Below are 18,926 nucleotides of genomic sequence, written 5' to 3'. Positions count from 1 at the left end.
AAATTATATATGTATATATTTGCATATGCCGATGTCAACGAATTATGTTAACCTTTAATCCCTAAATCTAGAAAAAAAAATATATTTAGAATATATTAATACTTTTAAGTTGTTATTTTCTATAGACTTAATAGATCCAATCCCTTGGTTTTTTTTTTTTTTACATTGAATTACTATTCAATTTCTAACTGGGGGAAGAGAACAACCATGCAAAACAATGCAATCCTCCTATACTGCCCCGTGCGATTTTGTACATTGAATCTCAAGTTCACATGTTCAAGCATCTTTATTAAAAATAAATAAATAAAGCGAAATATGTTAAACTACCATTTGTGTTAAAGAAACAACTAATAATCTCCACTTGTTGTAGAGTATCGTACACCATATAGGGTCTTTTTCTCAGTGTGAATTAGCATCCAGGTTTTTTTGTGTTTTTTTTTTGTTATACTGATCTATTGAGGGTATATCTTACCCCTCTGTTTTGAGATTTAATTATGCTTACGTCAGTGGTTTAATCGGTTTCCATTCTCTGATTGGTCGTTGACCCCGTCCAGGATCGGGCTCGCGCTAAGCTAGGGACTCATCCAGAAGAAACGCAAATCTTGTTATTGACTGAATTAATTTACAAAGCAACAGCGCTATTGCGCATGCCGGTTCTCGATATACAGTATAAATAGTACCCATATTTCGTCATGTTTTCAAATTGGATGAAGTGAGTTGAGAGGTTCAAACCAATGAATTTGTGTGATTCCTACTTTTACAAATATACAAAGTCTTGTATTTTTGAGGATGGGGTCGTTAGATATAAATAACAAACGGATATCCGTGGAGGGAAGGCTGAAGGATGTGGAAGGGTAAGTCTAATATTTTCTCTATATTTTATTAAAATTTATTCTTTTTTCTATGGTGATATTCATTTTATTTAATTTGTATAATTTGTGGTCTATAACTTACACAAACGAATGAACACTAAAAAATTAACAGTGATACAGAAGGAATATTATTTAATTGTTCTTCAAAAAACCGAGAGCCACTGGAATACCAGTAACCTGAAGTTCAGACACGAATTTTATCATTATTTTATATGAAAGTCTGTGAGACGTTTCACTATATATGTAGCTAGTTACAATACTAAACCAAGGGGATGTGGTATTTTTCCATTTCTTCTGAGAAAATGGATAAAATCGATATTTTTTGGAAGTTATTTATGCGTGATGCTATACGTAGAAGGCGTTGTCCCTATTAACCAATCAGAACACAGATGTAGAAAACACCCCTGCGCAGGATAATACTGGCATAGAAAAAGTAGTTCCTATAAGTACGGTGATCAGGAAGATTTGCCTCTCATAAATTTGGGGTGTCATGGCATAACGGAGTCATTATTCTTACCTGTGAAATAATGGTTCATAAGTTTTAAGGATTGGTAATTATTTGTGGTGCCACGTATTCCTGCGCCAGGTCACTTTTCAGTAGTGCTACAAGAGGTCAGCTTTGTCAAATTGCGCCGGTGTTCAGAGATAACGATTTTGTGTGATGGACTTTATTTGACGTGTTAAAAATAGTTCAGCCATGTATACTTTAGCCAAATTCGTTAGACAGTGTGGTTATATTAAGTAAGTATAAAGTGTCTTTGTTGTAGATTGATCAATTGATTATCATTATTTTTTTTTTTACAAATTCTTCTATATCGTAACGTTACACGCACCAGGATCTACATCGAATTGTTACATTTTTAAAGAATGAAATAGATTATGGAGGTTGTGCTTTCTTATATTGTGTTAACTAAGTAAGTTAAGAGGTTTTGACGCAGTGTATAGCCACTCGACCCACGCAAACAGAAACAGCTGATCGTGCTGATCTTGTGTCATGTTGGATCACCAGTGACATGCGTATGGACTACGTGACGCGCGAGTTCACTGCCCGCTTTCGCGCATATCTGTAACTTTAGTAAGAGAGAATGGGTTTCTTTTCTTTCGACAGCCCTATTTTTAAAGAAAATATTAATTTATGATATATATATATATACCTATGTATGAAATCATTTATTTGCATAAAAGTATTAGTGAAAATCTTTTCAGTTTATGTCAGCAGTTCTTTTTTCCTGCCTCTATTTTAGGACGTCAAGGACATGATTATGAGGGATTGCACAATCATTTCCTGTAATCTTTGCATCAGATGAAATATATAAACCTGTTAATTACTCCGTTTTTTTTTTCAGACAAAAAAGACACGAACTACTGCAATTTTAGCTTCAGCAGAATTTTTCATATATTTCAAGTATTTTTATTTATTTGCAGACCCAACTTTGCCAGTCGGATTGTTGAGGAATCGTTAGGTGGCTTTACAAGGCCATATCAGAGCATCGCATCTCAGGTTCTGTATGGAAAATGGAATGATTTACCAAAGAAAGTCCAGCATTATGTGCAAGACAACGTCAAGTTGTGTAAACCAGACACGATCCACATCTGCGATGGGTCGGACAGAGAGAATGAAATGTTGTTGTACATTTTGCAGAGAGATGGCATGATCAAACCTCTGCCAAAGATGGACAACTGGTGAGAATGCTTGCCTAAATGGTAATTCTAACTATTATATTTCATCTTTCTTGGATCAGAAAGTAAGATGTTGCCCTATTTATCATTATCATTGCTAAAACAACATTTCAAATCATGAAAGTTAACATTGCAATGCTGATGTAATTGAATTTTTAGTGGATGTAGTGATATTTCATTGTACTCTTTTTTGTTTCAGCTGGTTGGCTAGAACTGATCCAAAGGATGTGGCCCGAGTAGAGAGTCGAACCTTCATCTCCACGGAAAACATGCGGGATACCATTCCTGTGGTCAAGAATAGTATCACTGGCACCCTGGGAAACTGGATGTCCCCCGATGACCTAGACACAGAGCTCAACATGCGGTTCCCAGGCTGTATGAAGGGCAGGACTATGTTTGTGATCCCGTTCAGTATGGGACCCGTGGGGTCAGCTCTCTCTAAGATTGGCATCGAGCTCACGGATTCAGCGTATGTGGCGGCAAGCATGAGGATCATGACAAGGGTCGGAAAGAAAGTGTTAAAAACCCTTGGAAATGGAGACTTTGTCAAGTGTCTGCATTCTGTGGGAGCACCATATCCTCTGAAAGGTGGGTTTTTGACACGATTTATGTTCAGGATTACAGAAAAGAATCAATGAAAATACTTTTGTATATTATGAGATGAACATAGATGGTAGTAAATTTCAATTTATGTATTTTGCTTTTTCTCTCTTTCAGAGCCCATGGTCAGTAACTGGCCCTGCAATCCTAAGGAAACCATCATTGCACATTTACCGGAGAGGAACGAGATCTGCTCCTATGGAAGCGGATACGGGGGTAACTCACTACTGGGCAAAAAATGCTTCGCCCTCCGACTTGGTTCAATACTTGGTAGGAGAGAGGGCTGGCTTGCAGAACATATGCTGGTAAACATCTTTATACATCCACCCTGAAAAAAGCATTTTCATGGAATTATTGAACATGCAAACATGGTTGTCAAGGGATATTATTTGATAGTAAAACAATTTCTTGTAGATCTTGGGAATTGAAAACTCCAAAGGAGAGAAGAAGTACTTTGCAGCTGCTTTCCCAAGTGCATGTGGAAAAACCAATTTGGCAATGATGAAATCTGCTTTACCAGACTACAAAATTACCTGTGTTGGTGATGATATTGCTTGGATGAGGTTCGATAAGGATGGAAAACTCAGGGCCATAAACCCAGAAGCTGGATTCTTTGGAGTGGCTCCAGGTAAGAAAAAGATTACAACAGTTACAAAATCAACAAAACTGTTATGTAAAACCAGTAAGTTAGACCTTCAGTACATTGGACCTAATTGTTCATGAATACTTTCAGGAACCTCAATGAAGACCAATCCTATGGCCATGGAAACTATTTCCAGAAACACTATCTTCACCAACGTCGCCGAGACCTCAGACGGTGGTGTTTTCTGGGAGGGGCTGGAGGGAGAAGTCTCCAGAACGACCAAGATAAAGTCCTGGCTGGGAGTGGAGGACTGGCATGCAGAACAGGGCAAACCCGCCGCCCACCCCAACTCAAGGTCAGTCCACTTCTGCGCATCAAATATCTCCGTTATTTTGTACAACAGTGACTTGTATGGCTTGGAGTGATGTTGGATTTAATGTCTTCGTTTTCCCCCAACAGGTTCTGTACACCAGCAGCCCAGTGCCCTATTATGGACGAGAGATGGCAGGATCCAGAGGGTGTTCCCATTGAGGCTATCATCTTTGGTGGCCGCAGACCTGAAGGTGGGTGGTGCCGATTGTCTTAGACGGTCCCGCTGTTCTTCTGTCTTTTTGATTTGTTAGGAGTACTAGAGTTATCTCTCTTGTAATGTGACTTGGGTTCTATATTGTAGGAGTTCCTCTGGTGTATGAAGCCTTTAACTGGCAGCATGGTGTATATATTGGAGCCTCTATGAGGTCTGAAGCAACTGCAGCAGCTGAGCACAAAAGTAAATTGGATTTAAACAAATTTTCAAAACTGTACATTTTAAGTAATTTCTGCCCATCTTTCCTTTGAATAGTTTTTCTTCAGCATGAAAGCTTATTATCTGTTTATTGTTTGCAGGCAAAGTTATCATGCATGATCCATTTGCAATGCGTCCATTCTTTGGATACAACTTTGGGCATTATTTGGAACACTGGTTAAGCTTTCAACAGAAACAAGATCTGGATCTTCCTAAGATCTACCATGTCAACTGGTTCAGAAAGGACAAAAACGGCCGCTTCATGTGGCCAGGATTTGGGGAGAACTCCCGGGTCTTGGACTGGATATTCCGACGTGTTAATGGAGAAGACTGTGCTGTCCAGTCAGCCATCGGAAATCTTCCCAGGAAAGGATCGCTGAATCTGGAAGGTCTGCAGGAGGATGTTGATATGGATGCCTTGTTCAGTATTCCCAAAGAGTACTGGCAGAAGGAGGTCAAGGACATTGGCAAATACTTTGATGAGCAGGTTCATGAAGATCTCCCTCCAGAAATAATGAAAGAACTGAGAAGCCTGGAGGCTCGCGTCAACTCCATGTAAACAGCAGTCTCTTCCGTTACTCCGATATGTAGACTGCTCGGAAACATGCTGACACTCCGTGTGACATTTTATGTTTCTGCATTTGTACTTACTTTGTATTTCAGATTTTTAGTCACATCTCATTATTTTATATTATGTACAAGCGAGGGAGTTTTCATTATGTAAACATTTTTATTTTTTGTTACATGCTTTAGATTTGGTGATAATATAATTTTATGTATTACAGACTATGTATTTAAGAGAGAGAGAGGTGTTTACGACTACTGCGGTGCAATAAAACCCGGAATTTTTAATGTGACTCGTGTATGCATCATGTGGTTCATGTATTTGATCTCAGGAGTTCTGTCCCCTTGGTTGTGTTTGATGCCATCATTTTGGACACAAAAGCTTCTTAATGGTGGCAAGAACGAAGCAAAACTCACCCCATAATATAAACCATTCCATGCTCATCTGACAACCAAAGACTTCTTATTGTGTGAATGATTTGAACAGAGTATTTTGATGTTTAAAGATTTGATTACATATTTCTGTGATAACACTTCTGTAATTTGTAATATTGTAATGTCTGTTACTGGTATGAGTCTCACTGCCTTTGGCATAATACATGTATTTGTGCATATTCTTGTCAAACAGCTGATGCACTGTATATTACAGGCAATATTTTGATGGACTAGATTGTCCAAGATAGGGGATATACCTCTTAAAGGAATATAAATTTTTTATGCAAAAACAGAAAAGTTGTTTGTCTTTTATACTTGGGATGGAGATTAAAGTGTTGCAACATGGTAGCAAATTTAGAACATCAAATTTCAATTGGAACTGTTTAAATATAATAATGGATTTATAGGAGGACTGCAAAGATTGACCTATTATAGATGATGACTTTCACATTTCGCTTCGACAATATCTGGAAGGGATGAAAACTATTTTCACAAGCATTTCATCATTTAAACTTGAAGTTGTGGTAAAGAATTTTGAATTTGAATACCAGAAATAAGAACAAAACTGATCAGAATTTAAAATGTTGCCGATTACAAGAGTTCATGAATGTTGTATATAAGTTGCTGATTCCATTCATCTCCTGACAAAATATCGGGGGACGTAGAAATGTAACGTCTACCTAATTTAGAGCTTTATGTCTGATTCAAACAAACAAACAAAAAACGTACGAGAAGAGATAACGTGTCCAGTGTTAGAACAGAATTAATTTTTAGAGTTTAGTTTATAATTAGGTGTGCACGTTGTAAATATATATGATTTATATACCTTTCATTATGTTACTGTACAAAACTGACCTACTGTGTCTGTAGGTTACATGTCACGCCCCAAGAGGCGCTAATCCGCATTCGGCAAAAAATTCTATTCCATGTTGTTGTACCTATGGTGGCACTGTTTTGTTTATAAACAATATGTATACAAGAAATTTAACTCTATCTATTTGCATACACCAAATTTGTTGGGTTTTGTTTTTTTTGTCTTTCGAACAAAGTATCAAATTTTGTCTTGATTGTCGGAGTATCAATTTACGTAATGTAACAGATGGTGAATGTGTATTTTAGCTAAGTATATACAAATGAACACAAAACAGTAAAGGATCACATGTACAAGTGCGTACATATGTAATGATTAAAAGATTTGAACGAAAATGGAAATATAGTAAGGTTGTATTGATTTTTTTTAGGAAGAGCAGACTGAGATTTTTCACCAGGCACGTACATGTAGCATTGGGGGGCCTTACTGAATTACCACGAAGTTGAATAGCATTTTTACAGCCTCTTGGACAATTTATGGTGAATTGAAAAAAATATATATTTCTAAAGAGCGACGACTCATATAAATATATCTGCACAGTATGGTACAGACCAAACCAATTAAAACTGTATGCAGGCAACGAAAATTAAACTTCGTTTTATACTTTCAGTAACTGCGTGTTGGCAGCCTATAAGAACTACATATGTGCGTATTACACGGACGTAATTAGTTCAATTTAAGCAGAAATGTATGCATTATGATATATACACGCACTTCTTTATCAATTTATGATATAATGAGGAAAATCTCACAAATTAATGAAAATGATATGTTTGTTGGTAACTATCAACTACATGCACTTGTTCTTGCAACAAAGTTTATCCTTATGTACTTATTCGTGTAACTCGGAACGTGGACTTGCAGTAGAGTGCACCTTCCGTAAACTGCATTCAAAGGAAAAGTGACGGACACGTGCGTAGTTTTGGGAAAACATTATAAAAATATAAGGGAAATTTAGAAAAATTGACTTAATATATATAATAGATGTTTATGTACTATGCGCCCCCCCCCCCCCCCCCCCCCACTGATTTTTATTTAGGACAAGTCTGGTTCCCGCTATCAAAAACAATGCTACGTGCCTGACAAGTGCCTTCGCTACACATATATGATCATCATTAATGATATGACATGCAGCACTGAAAAAGGCAAGTCCGTACTTAGCGTCGATATGGTTATCGTCGTTAACTACATAGTTTTCTCTCCGTAAACTATAGTTTACAACCGTTAAACCTAGTTTACTGACTGTGAAGCTATGTTTAGCTCATTTTTGTGAATTTGGCGTGCCATAATATGGTAGATCGATGTAACCGTTGGAAAATATCCATTTATTTAGTTACTTTTTGATCGTGTGACTTGTGTCGGAAAAAAGTAATAAGAATATTAAATTATTTATCTATTAGGAATAGAAAAAGTATTGAAAACAAAATTCATACCAGACATATATCGATATTCTTTTTTTTTTTCATTTTCAAATTTTGCTTGTCCCCATGTAGACCTTAATGCAATCTTCACCGGAGACACTTAAATGTCTCTGACTGTCTTCACTAATTAATTAATTACTTCTTAGGTAATAACATTTTGTTCTCTTTGTAAATCCTTTTCTACTCTAAAATCCTTCTGCATGTCATAATAGACATGATAGAATTGTTCATCTACTCGGATAAATTGTTATATATGTATGTCTCTTATCCATGATCTACTGTATTTAATTTCTTACAGACTGCCCTAAAACATTTTTTCCGTGCATAAAAATAAACAACACAAAAATACATGTTTGGAATTTCTTACTACGCACTTCTCCTGTACATCGAGTGATTAATATAACCTTGCACGTCCTTGTTTACAATCCCTATTATTTTTCGTAAACCCTCGCTTTCTAGGACCTTCGAAAGAAAAATCCAGTAATATCCGAGAGACGCTATTTGTCGTTTTCCGCTTTCTGCTGACTGAGCAACACTGCTTTGGGTCGTCTGTATCTTTTTCTTCTTTTTTGGGTAAGTGACATGTTGTGATTTTTATGCCAATCAGTGTACATTGTTACGCAAGAACTGTCTTAAGATAGGATTGTCAATTGAATCCCGAAAAACTAAATATTTTTAAGTAAATGACTGTACGTGACACTTGATTTTGTTGATGCACATGCAGCTTTAGTCTACACTATTTCATTATGGCTGCATTTTGCACATTATATGATACATAGAACTATGTTTAATGGATTATGTTTATGCAGTGGCGGGGGTATACGTGACAGTTTCACCTGTCTATCGGGGAGTTGGCTTGATGTCCAGACCGGTATACACGGTACCGGCGGTGTGTTTTCAGTTCAAGGACGGAGCAACTGCGTCTCATAATTAATGTGCATTGTTCCCAGGTTATAACTGATAGCCCGGGCTTTTAAAGGGGTAAAGATAAGAATATTTCTTATGAAAATAACATCAACATGTCCCACGGATCTGACATGGGTTTGGTAAGGTGGGTGGGGTGATGTGTGATTTAACATGTAAACATGTAGGCTTACTGCATTTAAAGATCCCATGTCTACTGTGCACTAGCTGTATTACTACTCATTTATTTGCCAGGCAATACAGGTAAGCACATCTTTAGATCAGATATATATGTGCCGGTTTGTTTGCAAAATTAGTGAGAATCTAGGTAATGACTATTGGGGAAGCACTTTCCTGCTGTATCACACAAAGAGAATGGGGAAATTACTTCAAACTTGTTCTGATAAGAGGTATCAGCTGTGGGAAAAGAAAAGATTAAAATTTAACATCAGTATTCTTGTTCCTAGCTTCTCTCTGTGAAGTGTGTTTTGGGAATACCCAGAATTGGGTTTTTGTGTTAATTTGCAGAGTAGTTAGAGAAGTCGTGCTGAAGTGTGTTCATTTAGATGTGATCTGCAGACATTTAGTTTTCACCTGTAAAAAATGACTGGTTAATATATTAAATAACTTCATGTTTTCTATCCACCCCATTTTATCCTGACATGATAAGGCTGTGTAATCAGTAGAGAGGTCATTCTGTCAGAGGTCAAAATATGAGATGGTCCGAGCTTAAGGAGGCCGATTTGGGTTTTTTTGCGGAAAAACTACAATAGCATAACTCTTTATTTTCTAACCATATGTAATTTAAACCAACTCTAGTTTATTTGCGAAGGTTCATGAAAATCGATCATCTGGTTCTTTTTAGGGACCATCTCAAAATAGAGGTACATTTACTATAGGAATATATAAGAAACTGTATTTTCCGCACATCAAAGCAGTTTTTAAAAAATACTACAATAGCTTTTTTTCTCAAATTGTTATATATGATTAGTAATATCATTTCCTACCATATATGTAAAAAACACAAAATTCTACCGTCTGGTTTTTAGTGGGGGCCATCTCAAAATATTAAAATGCACCAAATTTTGCTATATATTTGGATCATCATAAATGATGATTGGTATAATGGATTCATTCCAAAAATGAGGGAAATGTCCTCGAGGATAGCATCATTCTGTATATAAGATTTCAACAGCGTACAATTTTAGCTTTTTCTTTTATGTTATTTCTTATAACGTACTCCTACAAAGCTTCATTTTATCATAACGTCATAAAAGCGCAAAATGGCAATGCTCCCCTACCGCACAACGTAAAAATCGCGTTAAAAACAAAAATTTCCTTTAAAAATGTAAATATTTTTATCTGTATTTTGTTTATTGTGTTCAATTTTATAAATGATATCGTAAAAAATTCATAAGAAGTATAAATCAACTGTATTATATTAGAATGCGCAAAAACATGCGCAATGCAAACTAAAGTCGGCCTCCTTAAGTGCATAATTTCCTTACCTATGAACTCTTAAACAATTGGATATCTGTGTAGACTGTGTAAAGGGAACAATTAACAGGAGGAAAATATAAACTTACAAGTTAATAAGTTCCTGTTGAATTTATAAAAAGGGAAATACAGTACATAGGATGATCAAATAAAGGATTACTGTATACATTTTAGGCACAATAAAACTTATTTTAATCTTTGTTATCTTTTATCATTAATGTTTTGATTCATGTAACCTGCTGTTGGAATATCATGTAAAGTTTTATAAAAATTAGACTGAAATATCATGTAACATTTTATAAAACTAGCCTGAATACAAATGAGCTAAATGTTGTACAAGGCAGTTGACAGATGGACAGATGGTAAATTAACAGTTTATCTAGTGATATTCATACATGTACATGATAAAAACAGGCGCTTGCCCATCAACAGGTTGAGTAATTGTTTGGTCAAAAGATGGAGGACGACGCACCAGAGTTCATGGAAATTCACGAGATTGTGATACAAAAGCTGGGTCATGTCCCGATCGTCAAAGGCGATTTCCACATGCTGCCCAAGAAAGTGCAGAAGTTCTTGGCAAAATGGGTATGTGTGCAGACTTTATGGTAGCATTAAAAAATTTTAGTATTGTCTCAGCAACTGGAGATGTTGATTAATTAGCAGCTTTCATTATGACAGGAGTCATTGTTCTGTGTAGAAGCTGTGACAAACAGCGGGAAGAGTCAGGCCTGATCATCTGGTTACTGTACTAACCTTTAGGTTATATAAAATAGATTGGTACAAAAGCCTCTCTTTGTCTTCAAAATAAATGTCAAAATGTATTTATCTTTTAAACATAGCAGTAAATGATCATGCACAACAGAAGATGAGATGCTAACTTTAGCTTGAGTGATTATTTCTTATAACACAAATACCGGTAATAAGTTTCGCATATTAGGCCAAAAAAAAAATATGTGTGTTTCCGGTTTCCCGACCGACCCTATTTTTTATGCGCCGACCCTAACACTTTTTATTCCAAATCCAGATTATGAATCGTAATTGGTTTAAACAATAGAGTCTTTACAAATCAGAGTTTAAAAAACGCTTGTAACAATTCAATAGAAAACACCACTTATCAAAGCGTTTTAAAGATTTCTAAGTGCAGATTGACAGCATGGATGAAAGTTATGCTTGGTTATTTTAGCTAAATTATCAATGCAATAAATAGTTTTTAAAGGCATTGATGTGTTCAAAATTAATATAAAGATGTACATGAAAAAAGCAGAGGCAAAGTTTTTTTTTATATTTCTGGGTGTGGAGACTGCAGACATCGTAAGTCTTTGATTAGGCCTAACAATCATTCACATTATAGATATGATTTTAAAATGCTGCATTTCAGTTGCAAATGAAATTTTAAAAATTAGTCTTAAACCATTAATGACGTATTCATTTTTTAAAAAAAATTATTGAAAAGATTTAATTCTAAGGCTCTCGTCTGATCAACCAGAATTTCCTCTGTTTCTGAATTCAACACCTACAGTTACGAAATTAATGCCTACTATTATGTCAGTTGACCAGGAAAATAGAACTAATAACTACTATATAATATATTTGTGGTAATGAGCATTATACTCGGTTAATCTATAGTGGCTGTCATATTTATATTTTCTGTTTACATGAAAATAAAATCTTCGTATACATTCCAAATTAATTAAGAAAGCTTTAATTCTGTAACAGCTAGTTGTCACTATTCACAATTGCTCCACCTGTAAAATACATTTTATTAATGTATAGAAAAATCATATGCTAGGAAAGAGAAAAACTGAAAAGCACATTAAAAAAAAAAAAAAAAAAAATTCCGACCTACCTACCCTATTTTAAAATCTGATGAAATCGGAAACACACATATTTTTTTTTTTGGCCTTATTTCTCAACAGAAAGAGATGTTAGGTTATTTATCAATCATCAAAAATGTTCAAGAAAAACAAATCGTATAACCTTTGATGTACCATATTAAAAGCCATTTACCATTACTCCTAATAGTGGTCATACTTTTATAAGTTGATAGATTTATTACCAGTACACAGTATTGTTGTTAAATAACTTCTCTTTATAATCACAGGTGTACACGTGTAAGCCACGCGCTCTGTATATCTGTGATGGGTCTCATGCTGAAGCTGAGGAGGTCACTCACAAGCTGATAGAGAGGGGGGTCCTGACAAAACTAAAGAAATACGAAAACTGGTAAACATTTTAATTATCTACATACTATAGATATCTCTTGTTATTCTCATAACACGCAAGGTAATAGCGCAAGATGCCTTCCATAAAATAACCAACTACAAAAGCTTGACACTATAATTTATAGCTACTTGTGCCGTACTGACCCAGCTGATGTTGCTCGGGTGGAATCAAAAACGTGGATTGCAACTGATGATAAATATGAAACAGTCCCCCATGTGCGACAGGGAGTGAGGGGAATTCTGGGACAATGGAAACACACCAAGGAATTGGAGGAGGAGGTGAATGGTGATTTTGATGGCTGCATGGCAGGTGTGTTGTCTATACAATAACTCACTTCTTTATGCATGAAAGTTAAGGAGCAGTTGTTTAGAATTTCCTTCATGTTAATAATTGCTTTAATGTTAAGAGCATTTTTTTTTTAAATTGCATGTTGAAAACATAAAAAATTATTTTTTTTTGCAGGAGAAAAAATAATTTTGATAGCTAGATGAATGTTTGTGTGACTGTTACAGGTAGGACTATGTATGTGATACCCTTCAGTATGGGGCCCATCGGGGGTCCCCTGAGTAAGATAGGGGTCCAGCTGACAGATTCCAACTATGTCCTGCTCTGTATGAGAATAATGACCAGAGTGTCAGCAGATATCTGGGAGGTTCTGGGAGACAATGACTTTGTGAGATGTGTGCATTCCATGGGCTGTCCCAGACCAGTGCAGAGTAAGTTATTCCCAGATCAGCACATGGCTTCATTTGCAAAGAGTTTTTAAGTATCTTGACAAATTTTAATGTTCATTCTACCATTTTTTTAAATTCACAAAACTGTTTGTAGTTAAGTGTGTAGGATTCATAATGTCATTGTGATCTCTAAAACAGGAGTTTATTGACTGTTAATTCCATTGATTTCATTCACTGATTTCAGGAAAGGTCGTCAACCACTGGCCATGTAACCCGGACAAGATCATGATCGGTCATTTTCCGGCCCGCCGTGAGATTGTGTCCTTTGGTAGTGGTTACGGAGGTAACTCATTGCTGGGGAAGAAGTGCTTTGCTCTGAGAATTGCCAGTGTCATTGCCAGGGATGAGGGATGGCTCGCCGAGCACATGTTGGTGAGTAGGACTTCATTGTCCATCTCCTTACTGTAAAACAAGCAAAATCTTGTGAACTTGCTTCATATAGGCCTAGCAGATAAGGGTTTTTTGTGATGAAAATTAGATTTTGATGGATATCTATTTTGTTCAGATTATGGGATTGACCAATGAGAAAACAGGAGAAGAGAAATTTGTTTGTGCAGCTTTCCCGAGTGCCTGTGGGAAGACCAATCTTGCCATGATCCAGCCAACCATCCCAGGGTACAAAGTTCGAGTTGTCGGTAAGTGCACAACATCAAAATGAGCAAAGGCTTTGTTTTCCTACCTTATAAGGTTTGTGAATAAAGTGTGTGTGCTAATTTCAGAAGATACTGACTGAATTGTGTTATTTAATGTACAAGATATAGCCTTACCTTAAGATCTAATGTCAGCAAAATTATGCTTTATTCATTGTAAAAGCTGATGTTTTAATATCTGATGACATATGTCTTTTAGGGGATGACATTGCCTGGCTTCGATTTGACGATAAGGGTGTCCTTAGAGCCATCAACCCCGAGAACGGCTTCTTTGGAGTGGCTCCAGGCACCAACATGAAAACTAACCCCAATGCCATGCTGTCATTTCAGAAGAACTCCATCTTCACAAATGTGGCCGAAACAGCAGATGGCGGGTTCTTTTGGGAGGGAATGGAGGATGAGATTGATAAGGTCAGTACTTTTTGTATAAACTGTACAGTAAATACAAATACTAAATACCAATAATGGTATGCACAACTATTGATCACAGGATATAGCTAAGTTTTTGTAAGAAAGGATAAACAAGTTAGTAATCTGGCAAAAATTTATACCAATATTACTTCCTCACATATCTTGTCGGGAAATTTCCTTGTTTAAACAAGGCATTATGCCATTTTACACTTTGCTAATACATTTATATTTCTTTCACAAGTTGTAAATATAAACCAGAGTTTGTGATTTCCTTTTCCAGAACATTGCCATCACTAACTGGCTGGGACAGCCATGGAAGATAGGAATGCCGGGCAATGCTGCCCACCCCAACTCCCGCTTCACCTGCCCGGCGTCCCAGTGCCCCATCATCCACCCAAAGTGGGAGGACCCCGAGGGAGTGCCAGTCAGCGCTCTCATCTTTGGGGGACGACGTCCCACAGGTCAGTGTCAACTCATCAGAAACACAAATTGTTGGTTCTATAGAATATAGGATATCAATAGGTATCTCAAGTGTTAGATCATAGATATGTGCATAGTAAACCCTCAATTTTGTGTCAACATTTTCTTTTAAATTAATTGATTTCTAAATAACTATTTGCCACCTTCAATTAGGGAATAAGGAATCATTCATTGAGTACATGTGTATTATAAGGTGATATTTTTTGTCGGGGCTCGGTCAAATCCATTAACGCCCAAAGGCCTTTATGATTTATTTGACCACGCACCATCCAAACTTATCATTTCATATTATTCATAGAATGATTCCTTATTACTTATATATTATTTTTGCAATTGTACGATTTAATCTTAAAATATCAACATATTTACGTGATTTCCATTTCTCTTAAAGCTGCTTGGTCCGATTTTTTCGTAATTACAGTATCAAAATTTTGTTCTTACAAATCATTTATCTTAGAAAGTTATGGACTTTCTCCTATTTACACCAGCAGAATCCATCTCCTTTCAAAGTTAGAAATATTCAAAGTAAATAAAAATAATTTCTCTTTGGGCAAACGAAAAAACAAACCAAAATGCATCACGGGAATGTTTAGAAAAGGAAACCGCATGGTTTCGTCACCCGAATGATTGGGGTTATTCAACTCCCATGCTATGCATCGACTGTAAAGAAAGCAGACTTTAGATATATATGGGCGAACAAAACGTACATATGTTTATTTGAATTTGTCTGATCATTTGTCTGACCATTTCGACCTTTATTTAAAGCGATGTCAAATTCGTAATACAACCATACCCGTCTCGTCGTCAGGGGTGAAATTTAACATGAGGCGAAATAACGCGGTACCTTTTATTGTCGTTTGTTTTGTTAGCAAATTTTGTACGTATTTTTCGTTATTGAAATTTGGCTTGATTGACTGGGAAAACTACTGCAATGGCTATTATTATACATATACTAAGCATAGCCATCGTTTAAAAGCGTGCAATAAATTTGATATAAAATCGGACCAAGCAGCTTTAATTATGGACACCTAGCTCGTGCCCCTACAATATATCATTTTATTAGACAAAGATACAATGTAAATATTGTTTAATATTTTAAATATTGTTTAATGAAACAGATTTTGTTATTTCCCCCAGGTGTACCCCTGGTGTTTGAATCCTACAGCTGGCAACATGGCGTCATGGTTGGAGCCTGCGTCAAATCTGAGTCCACTGCTGCCGCAGAACATACAGGTACGTTACCATAAGTAAAGGTGCTACCATAAGTAAAGGTACACTACCATAAGTATAGGTACGCTACCATAAGTAAAGGTACGCAACCATAAGTATAGGTACGCTACCATAAGTAAAGGTAAGCAACCATAAGTAAAGTTACGCTACCATAAGTAAAGGTACGCTACAATAAGTATAGGTACGCTACCATAAGTAAAGGTACCTACCATAGGTAAAGGTACGCTACCATGGGTAAAGGTACGCTACCATAAGTACAGGTATGCTACCATAGGTAAAGGTATGCTACCATAGGTAAAGGTACGCTACCATAAGTACAGGTATGCTACCATAGGTAAAGGTATGCTACCATAGGTAAAGGTACGCTACCATTAGTAAAGGTACGCTACCATAAGTAAAGGTACGCTACCAGAAGTAAAGGTATGCTACCAGAAGTAAAGGTACTCTACCACAGAACATACAGGTACGTTACCATAAGTAAAGGTGCTACCATAAGTAAAGGTACACTACCATAAGTATAGGTACGCTACCATAAGTAAAGGTACGCAACCATAAGTATAGGTACGCTACCATAAGTAAAGGTAAGCAACCATAAGTAAAGTTACGCTACCATAAGTAAAGGTACGCTACAATAAGTATAGGTACGCTACCATAAGTAAAGGTACCTACCATAGGTAAAGGTACGCTACCATGGGTAAAGGTACGCTACCATAAGTACAGGTATGCTACCATAGGTAAAGGTATGCTACCATAGGTAAAGGTACGCTACCATAAGTACAGGTATGCTACCATAGGTAAAGGTATGCTACCATAGGTAAAGGTACGCTACCATTAGTAAAGGTACGCTACCATAAGTAAAGGTACGCTACCAGAAGTAAAGGTATGCTACCAGAAGTAAAGGTACTCTACCATAAGTATAGGTATTAATACCTAGATGTAAGCAGCCTTGTTACAGGTATCCTCAATAAGTAAAGACATTGATAGATGTGAACAGTCATCATACAGATATATTAAATTGCCCTTAAAAAAATTCAAAGGAACATGACCCAAAGGTATTCGGTATCTGTCTTCTGTATGTCATTTAAATTTGTACCTAGTGATACACTTGTATAAGTAGACTATTGCAACGTTAACAACCTCAAAGGTATTCTGCAATATTCATGAAAACTTTTACTTTATTTTTTAATTAAAAATGAGTAAATGAGATATAAATTCAAGTCATATTTTCATTACTGGTAATTGTGACATCCAACCATTGGTTTGTCATATATTTCCTTTTTTTTTTTTGCACAGGAAAAAAAATCATGCATGACCCAATGGCAATGAGGCCATTTATGGGATACAATTTTGGAAATTACCTACAACACTGGCTTGACATGGAGAAACCAGACAGAAAGGTAAGGCTCATGAAATCATAATTAAAGTGAGACTGTCCCCTTAACCCATTATTAAAGTAAGTCTGGCCTCTGAACCCAATTATAAAGTTAAGTCCGATCACTCAACTCATAATCAAGGTAAGTCTGGCCTCTGAACTCATAATAAAGGTAAGCCTGGCCCATGAACTCATAATAAAGGTAAGCCTGGCCCATGAACACATGATAAAGGAAAGTCTGGCCTTGAAATCAAACTAATAGTAAGTCTGGCCCCTGAACTCGTAATCAAGGATAAATTATTTGAATTGTAAACTGTGATAATTTCAAGTGGACTGTTTTTAGATGCCCAAGATCTTCCATGTGAATTGGTTCCGGGTGGATGAGCATGGGAAATTCCTGTGGCCTGGATTTGGAGACAATGTGCGGGTGTTGGACTGGGTCCTGAGGAGATGTGCTGGAGATGAATCCATTGCTGTGAAATCCCCAATTGGTTACCTCCCCAAAAAAGGTCAGACTCATGGTTTTTCCTTCTAATGTTTTTACCAGCTAGTAGGTGCAAGTTAAATTTTTGAAGCTGTTTTGTAAAAATAAAATTTGAATTCTGAACATTATGTTTGTCAGAGTTAGTTTTGGCCCCATTATAAAATATTTTGAAAGAATTTCAGGCTTGTTTTAATGTTAAATATGCCCATTTTAGGGGGCCATTTGAGACTTATATATATATTCATACAATATTGCTCGCTATTTCGGTGAGTCTGGGAGTGTTTGTATTGCTGAGTGACTGTTGAGTTTCAGTGAGCGTGTTTGTATTGCTGAGTGACCATTGAGTCTGGGAGTGTTTGTATTGCCAAGTGACCATTGAGTCTCAGTGAGTGTGTTTGTCATTGACAGGCAGCATTGACCTGACCGGGCTGGGCGACATTAAGTGGGACGAGCTGTTCAGCCTGCCCAAGCACTACTGGCTGGACGACATGCGTGAGAGCAAGCGCTTCCTGGAGGACCAGGTCGGCACGGACGTTCCTCAGGTCATCTGGGACGAACTCAACGCCCAGGAGAAGCGCATAGAGGAGCAGCTTTAGGGCTGTTACCCCAGGGACTGTCATAGAGACTACACACATATAATGTATACCGTGCTAGGAGCTTTAACTTGACTGCTTGTTGTAGATTTAATAACGTCAACGGCCGATCTAACTGTGAATGTTTGTTGTCTTTCAAATATTGAGAGTGAACTACGCGGACATCTGATATAGGAGACTTTGTTGTACAATGATTGTATAATTTGCATAATATAGTCTGTATAGTGTGCTAAATTTGTCTCTGGACACAACTATTGACTGAGATTGGTAACATATATCAAGTTCTATTGATTCAATATCTTTTAACATCCGTTTAGATCATACATTCTTCATTACGCCTATTTAGGTGTATTTGTTATAGGTAGCAGTTTGGTGCAGATGAGGAATAATTTTGTTGTTTCGATGTCTTATGTTTGTTTGTTGTGGACCTTTATGCATAAAATGTTGGTTTTAAAAACTGTTGCATGCTTTTGCCACAAAATATCATTTATCAAATAAAAGATGTAGTGATTTGTTCTCATTAAATTATAGAAACCTTA

The 18,926-nt window shown here is 36.6% G+C and overlaps 2 protein-coding genes across 4 annotated transcripts; both read left to right on the top strand.

Annotated features, from left to right (window-relative positions):
- The first annotated feature begins 693 nt into the window (after nucleotides 1-693).
- On the top strand, nucleotides 694-5,815 carry LOC128189255 (phosphoenolpyruvate carboxykinase, cytosolic [GTP]-like). Of its 3 annotated transcripts, none has more exons than XM_052860791.1 (9): nucleotides 694-854; nucleotides 2,298-2,555; nucleotides 2,752-3,140; nucleotides 3,270-3,457; nucleotides 3,567-3,780; nucleotides 3,886-4,090; nucleotides 4,195-4,298; nucleotides 4,409-4,504; nucleotides 4,621-5,815. In XM_052860791.1, exons 1-9 carry the CDS (start codon nucleotides 790-792, stop codon nucleotides 5,076-5,078), a joined length of 1,977 nt encoding a protein of 658 aa, XP_052716751.1. In that variant the 5' UTR covers nucleotides 694-789; the 3' UTR covers nucleotides 5,079-5,815. The 3 variants fall into 3 exon arrangements, with proteins under 3 accessions (XP_052716751.1, XP_052716752.1, XP_052716754.1); XM_052860792.1 differs by lacking the exon at nucleotides 694-854 and adding an exon at nucleotides 932-1,613; XM_052860794.1 differs by lacking the exon at nucleotides 694-854 and having other exon boundaries at nucleotides 2,434-2,576.
- Nucleotides 5,816-8,231: 2,416 nt separating this feature from the next.
- LOC128188722 (phosphoenolpyruvate carboxykinase [GTP]-like) lies at nucleotides 8,232-18,926 on the top strand. Its single transcript, XM_052859945.1, has 13 exons — nucleotides 8,232-8,383; nucleotides 10,643-10,795; nucleotides 12,312-12,433; nucleotides 12,558-12,742; nucleotides 12,946-13,149; nucleotides 13,352-13,539; nucleotides 13,673-13,802; nucleotides 14,017-14,228; nucleotides 14,509-14,689; nucleotides 15,846-15,941; nucleotides 17,232-17,335; nucleotides 17,654-17,819; nucleotides 18,203-18,926. Exons 2-13 carry the CDS (start codon nucleotides 10,667-10,669, stop codon nucleotides 18,388-18,390), a joined length of 1,905 nt encoding a protein of 634 aa, XP_052715905.1. The 5' UTR covers nucleotides 8,232-8,383; nucleotides 10,643-10,666; the 3' UTR covers nucleotides 18,391-18,926.

Source organism: Crassostrea angulata, chromosome 6 (assembly GCF_025612915.1).
Source record: "Crassostrea angulata isolate pt1a10 chromosome 6, ASM2561291v2, whole genome shotgun sequence".
NCBI lineage: Eukaryota > Metazoa > Mollusca > Bivalvia > Ostreida > Ostreidae > Magallana > Magallana angulata.
Note: the sequence above shows the minus strand (reverse complement) of the source record. Positions and strands in the feature narration are given on the sequence as shown.

What these genes read in the sequence shown, in the direction of transcription:
- LOC128189255 (XM_052860791.1), top strand. Translation starts at nt 790, where the DNA reads ATGGGGTCGTTAGATATAAATAACAAACGGATATCCGTGGAGGGAAGG. An exon ending in AGGCTGAAGGATGTGGAAGG is followed by an intron (nt 855 to 2,297) that starts GTAAGTCTAATA and finishes ATTTATTTGCAG; the next exon opens with ACCCAACTTTGCCAGTCGGA. An exon ending in TGGTGGCCGCAGACCTGAAG is followed by an intron (nt 4,299 to 4,408) that starts GTGGGTGGTGCC and finishes TCTATATTGTAG; the next exon opens with GAGTTCCTCTGGTGTATGAA.
- LOC128188722 (XM_052859945.1), top strand. Translation starts at nt 10,667, where the DNA reads ATGGAGGACGACGCACCAGAGTTCATGGAAATTCACGAGATTGTGATA. An exon ending in CTAAAGAAATACGAAAACTG is followed by an intron (nt 12,434 to 12,557) that starts GTAAACATTTTA and finishes TATAATTTATAG; the next exon opens with CTACTTGTGCCGTACTGACC. An exon ending in GTACAAAGTTCGAGTTGTCG is followed by an intron (nt 13,803 to 14,016) that starts GTAAGTGCACAA and finishes TATGTCTTTTAG; the next exon opens with GGGATGACATTGCCTGGCTT.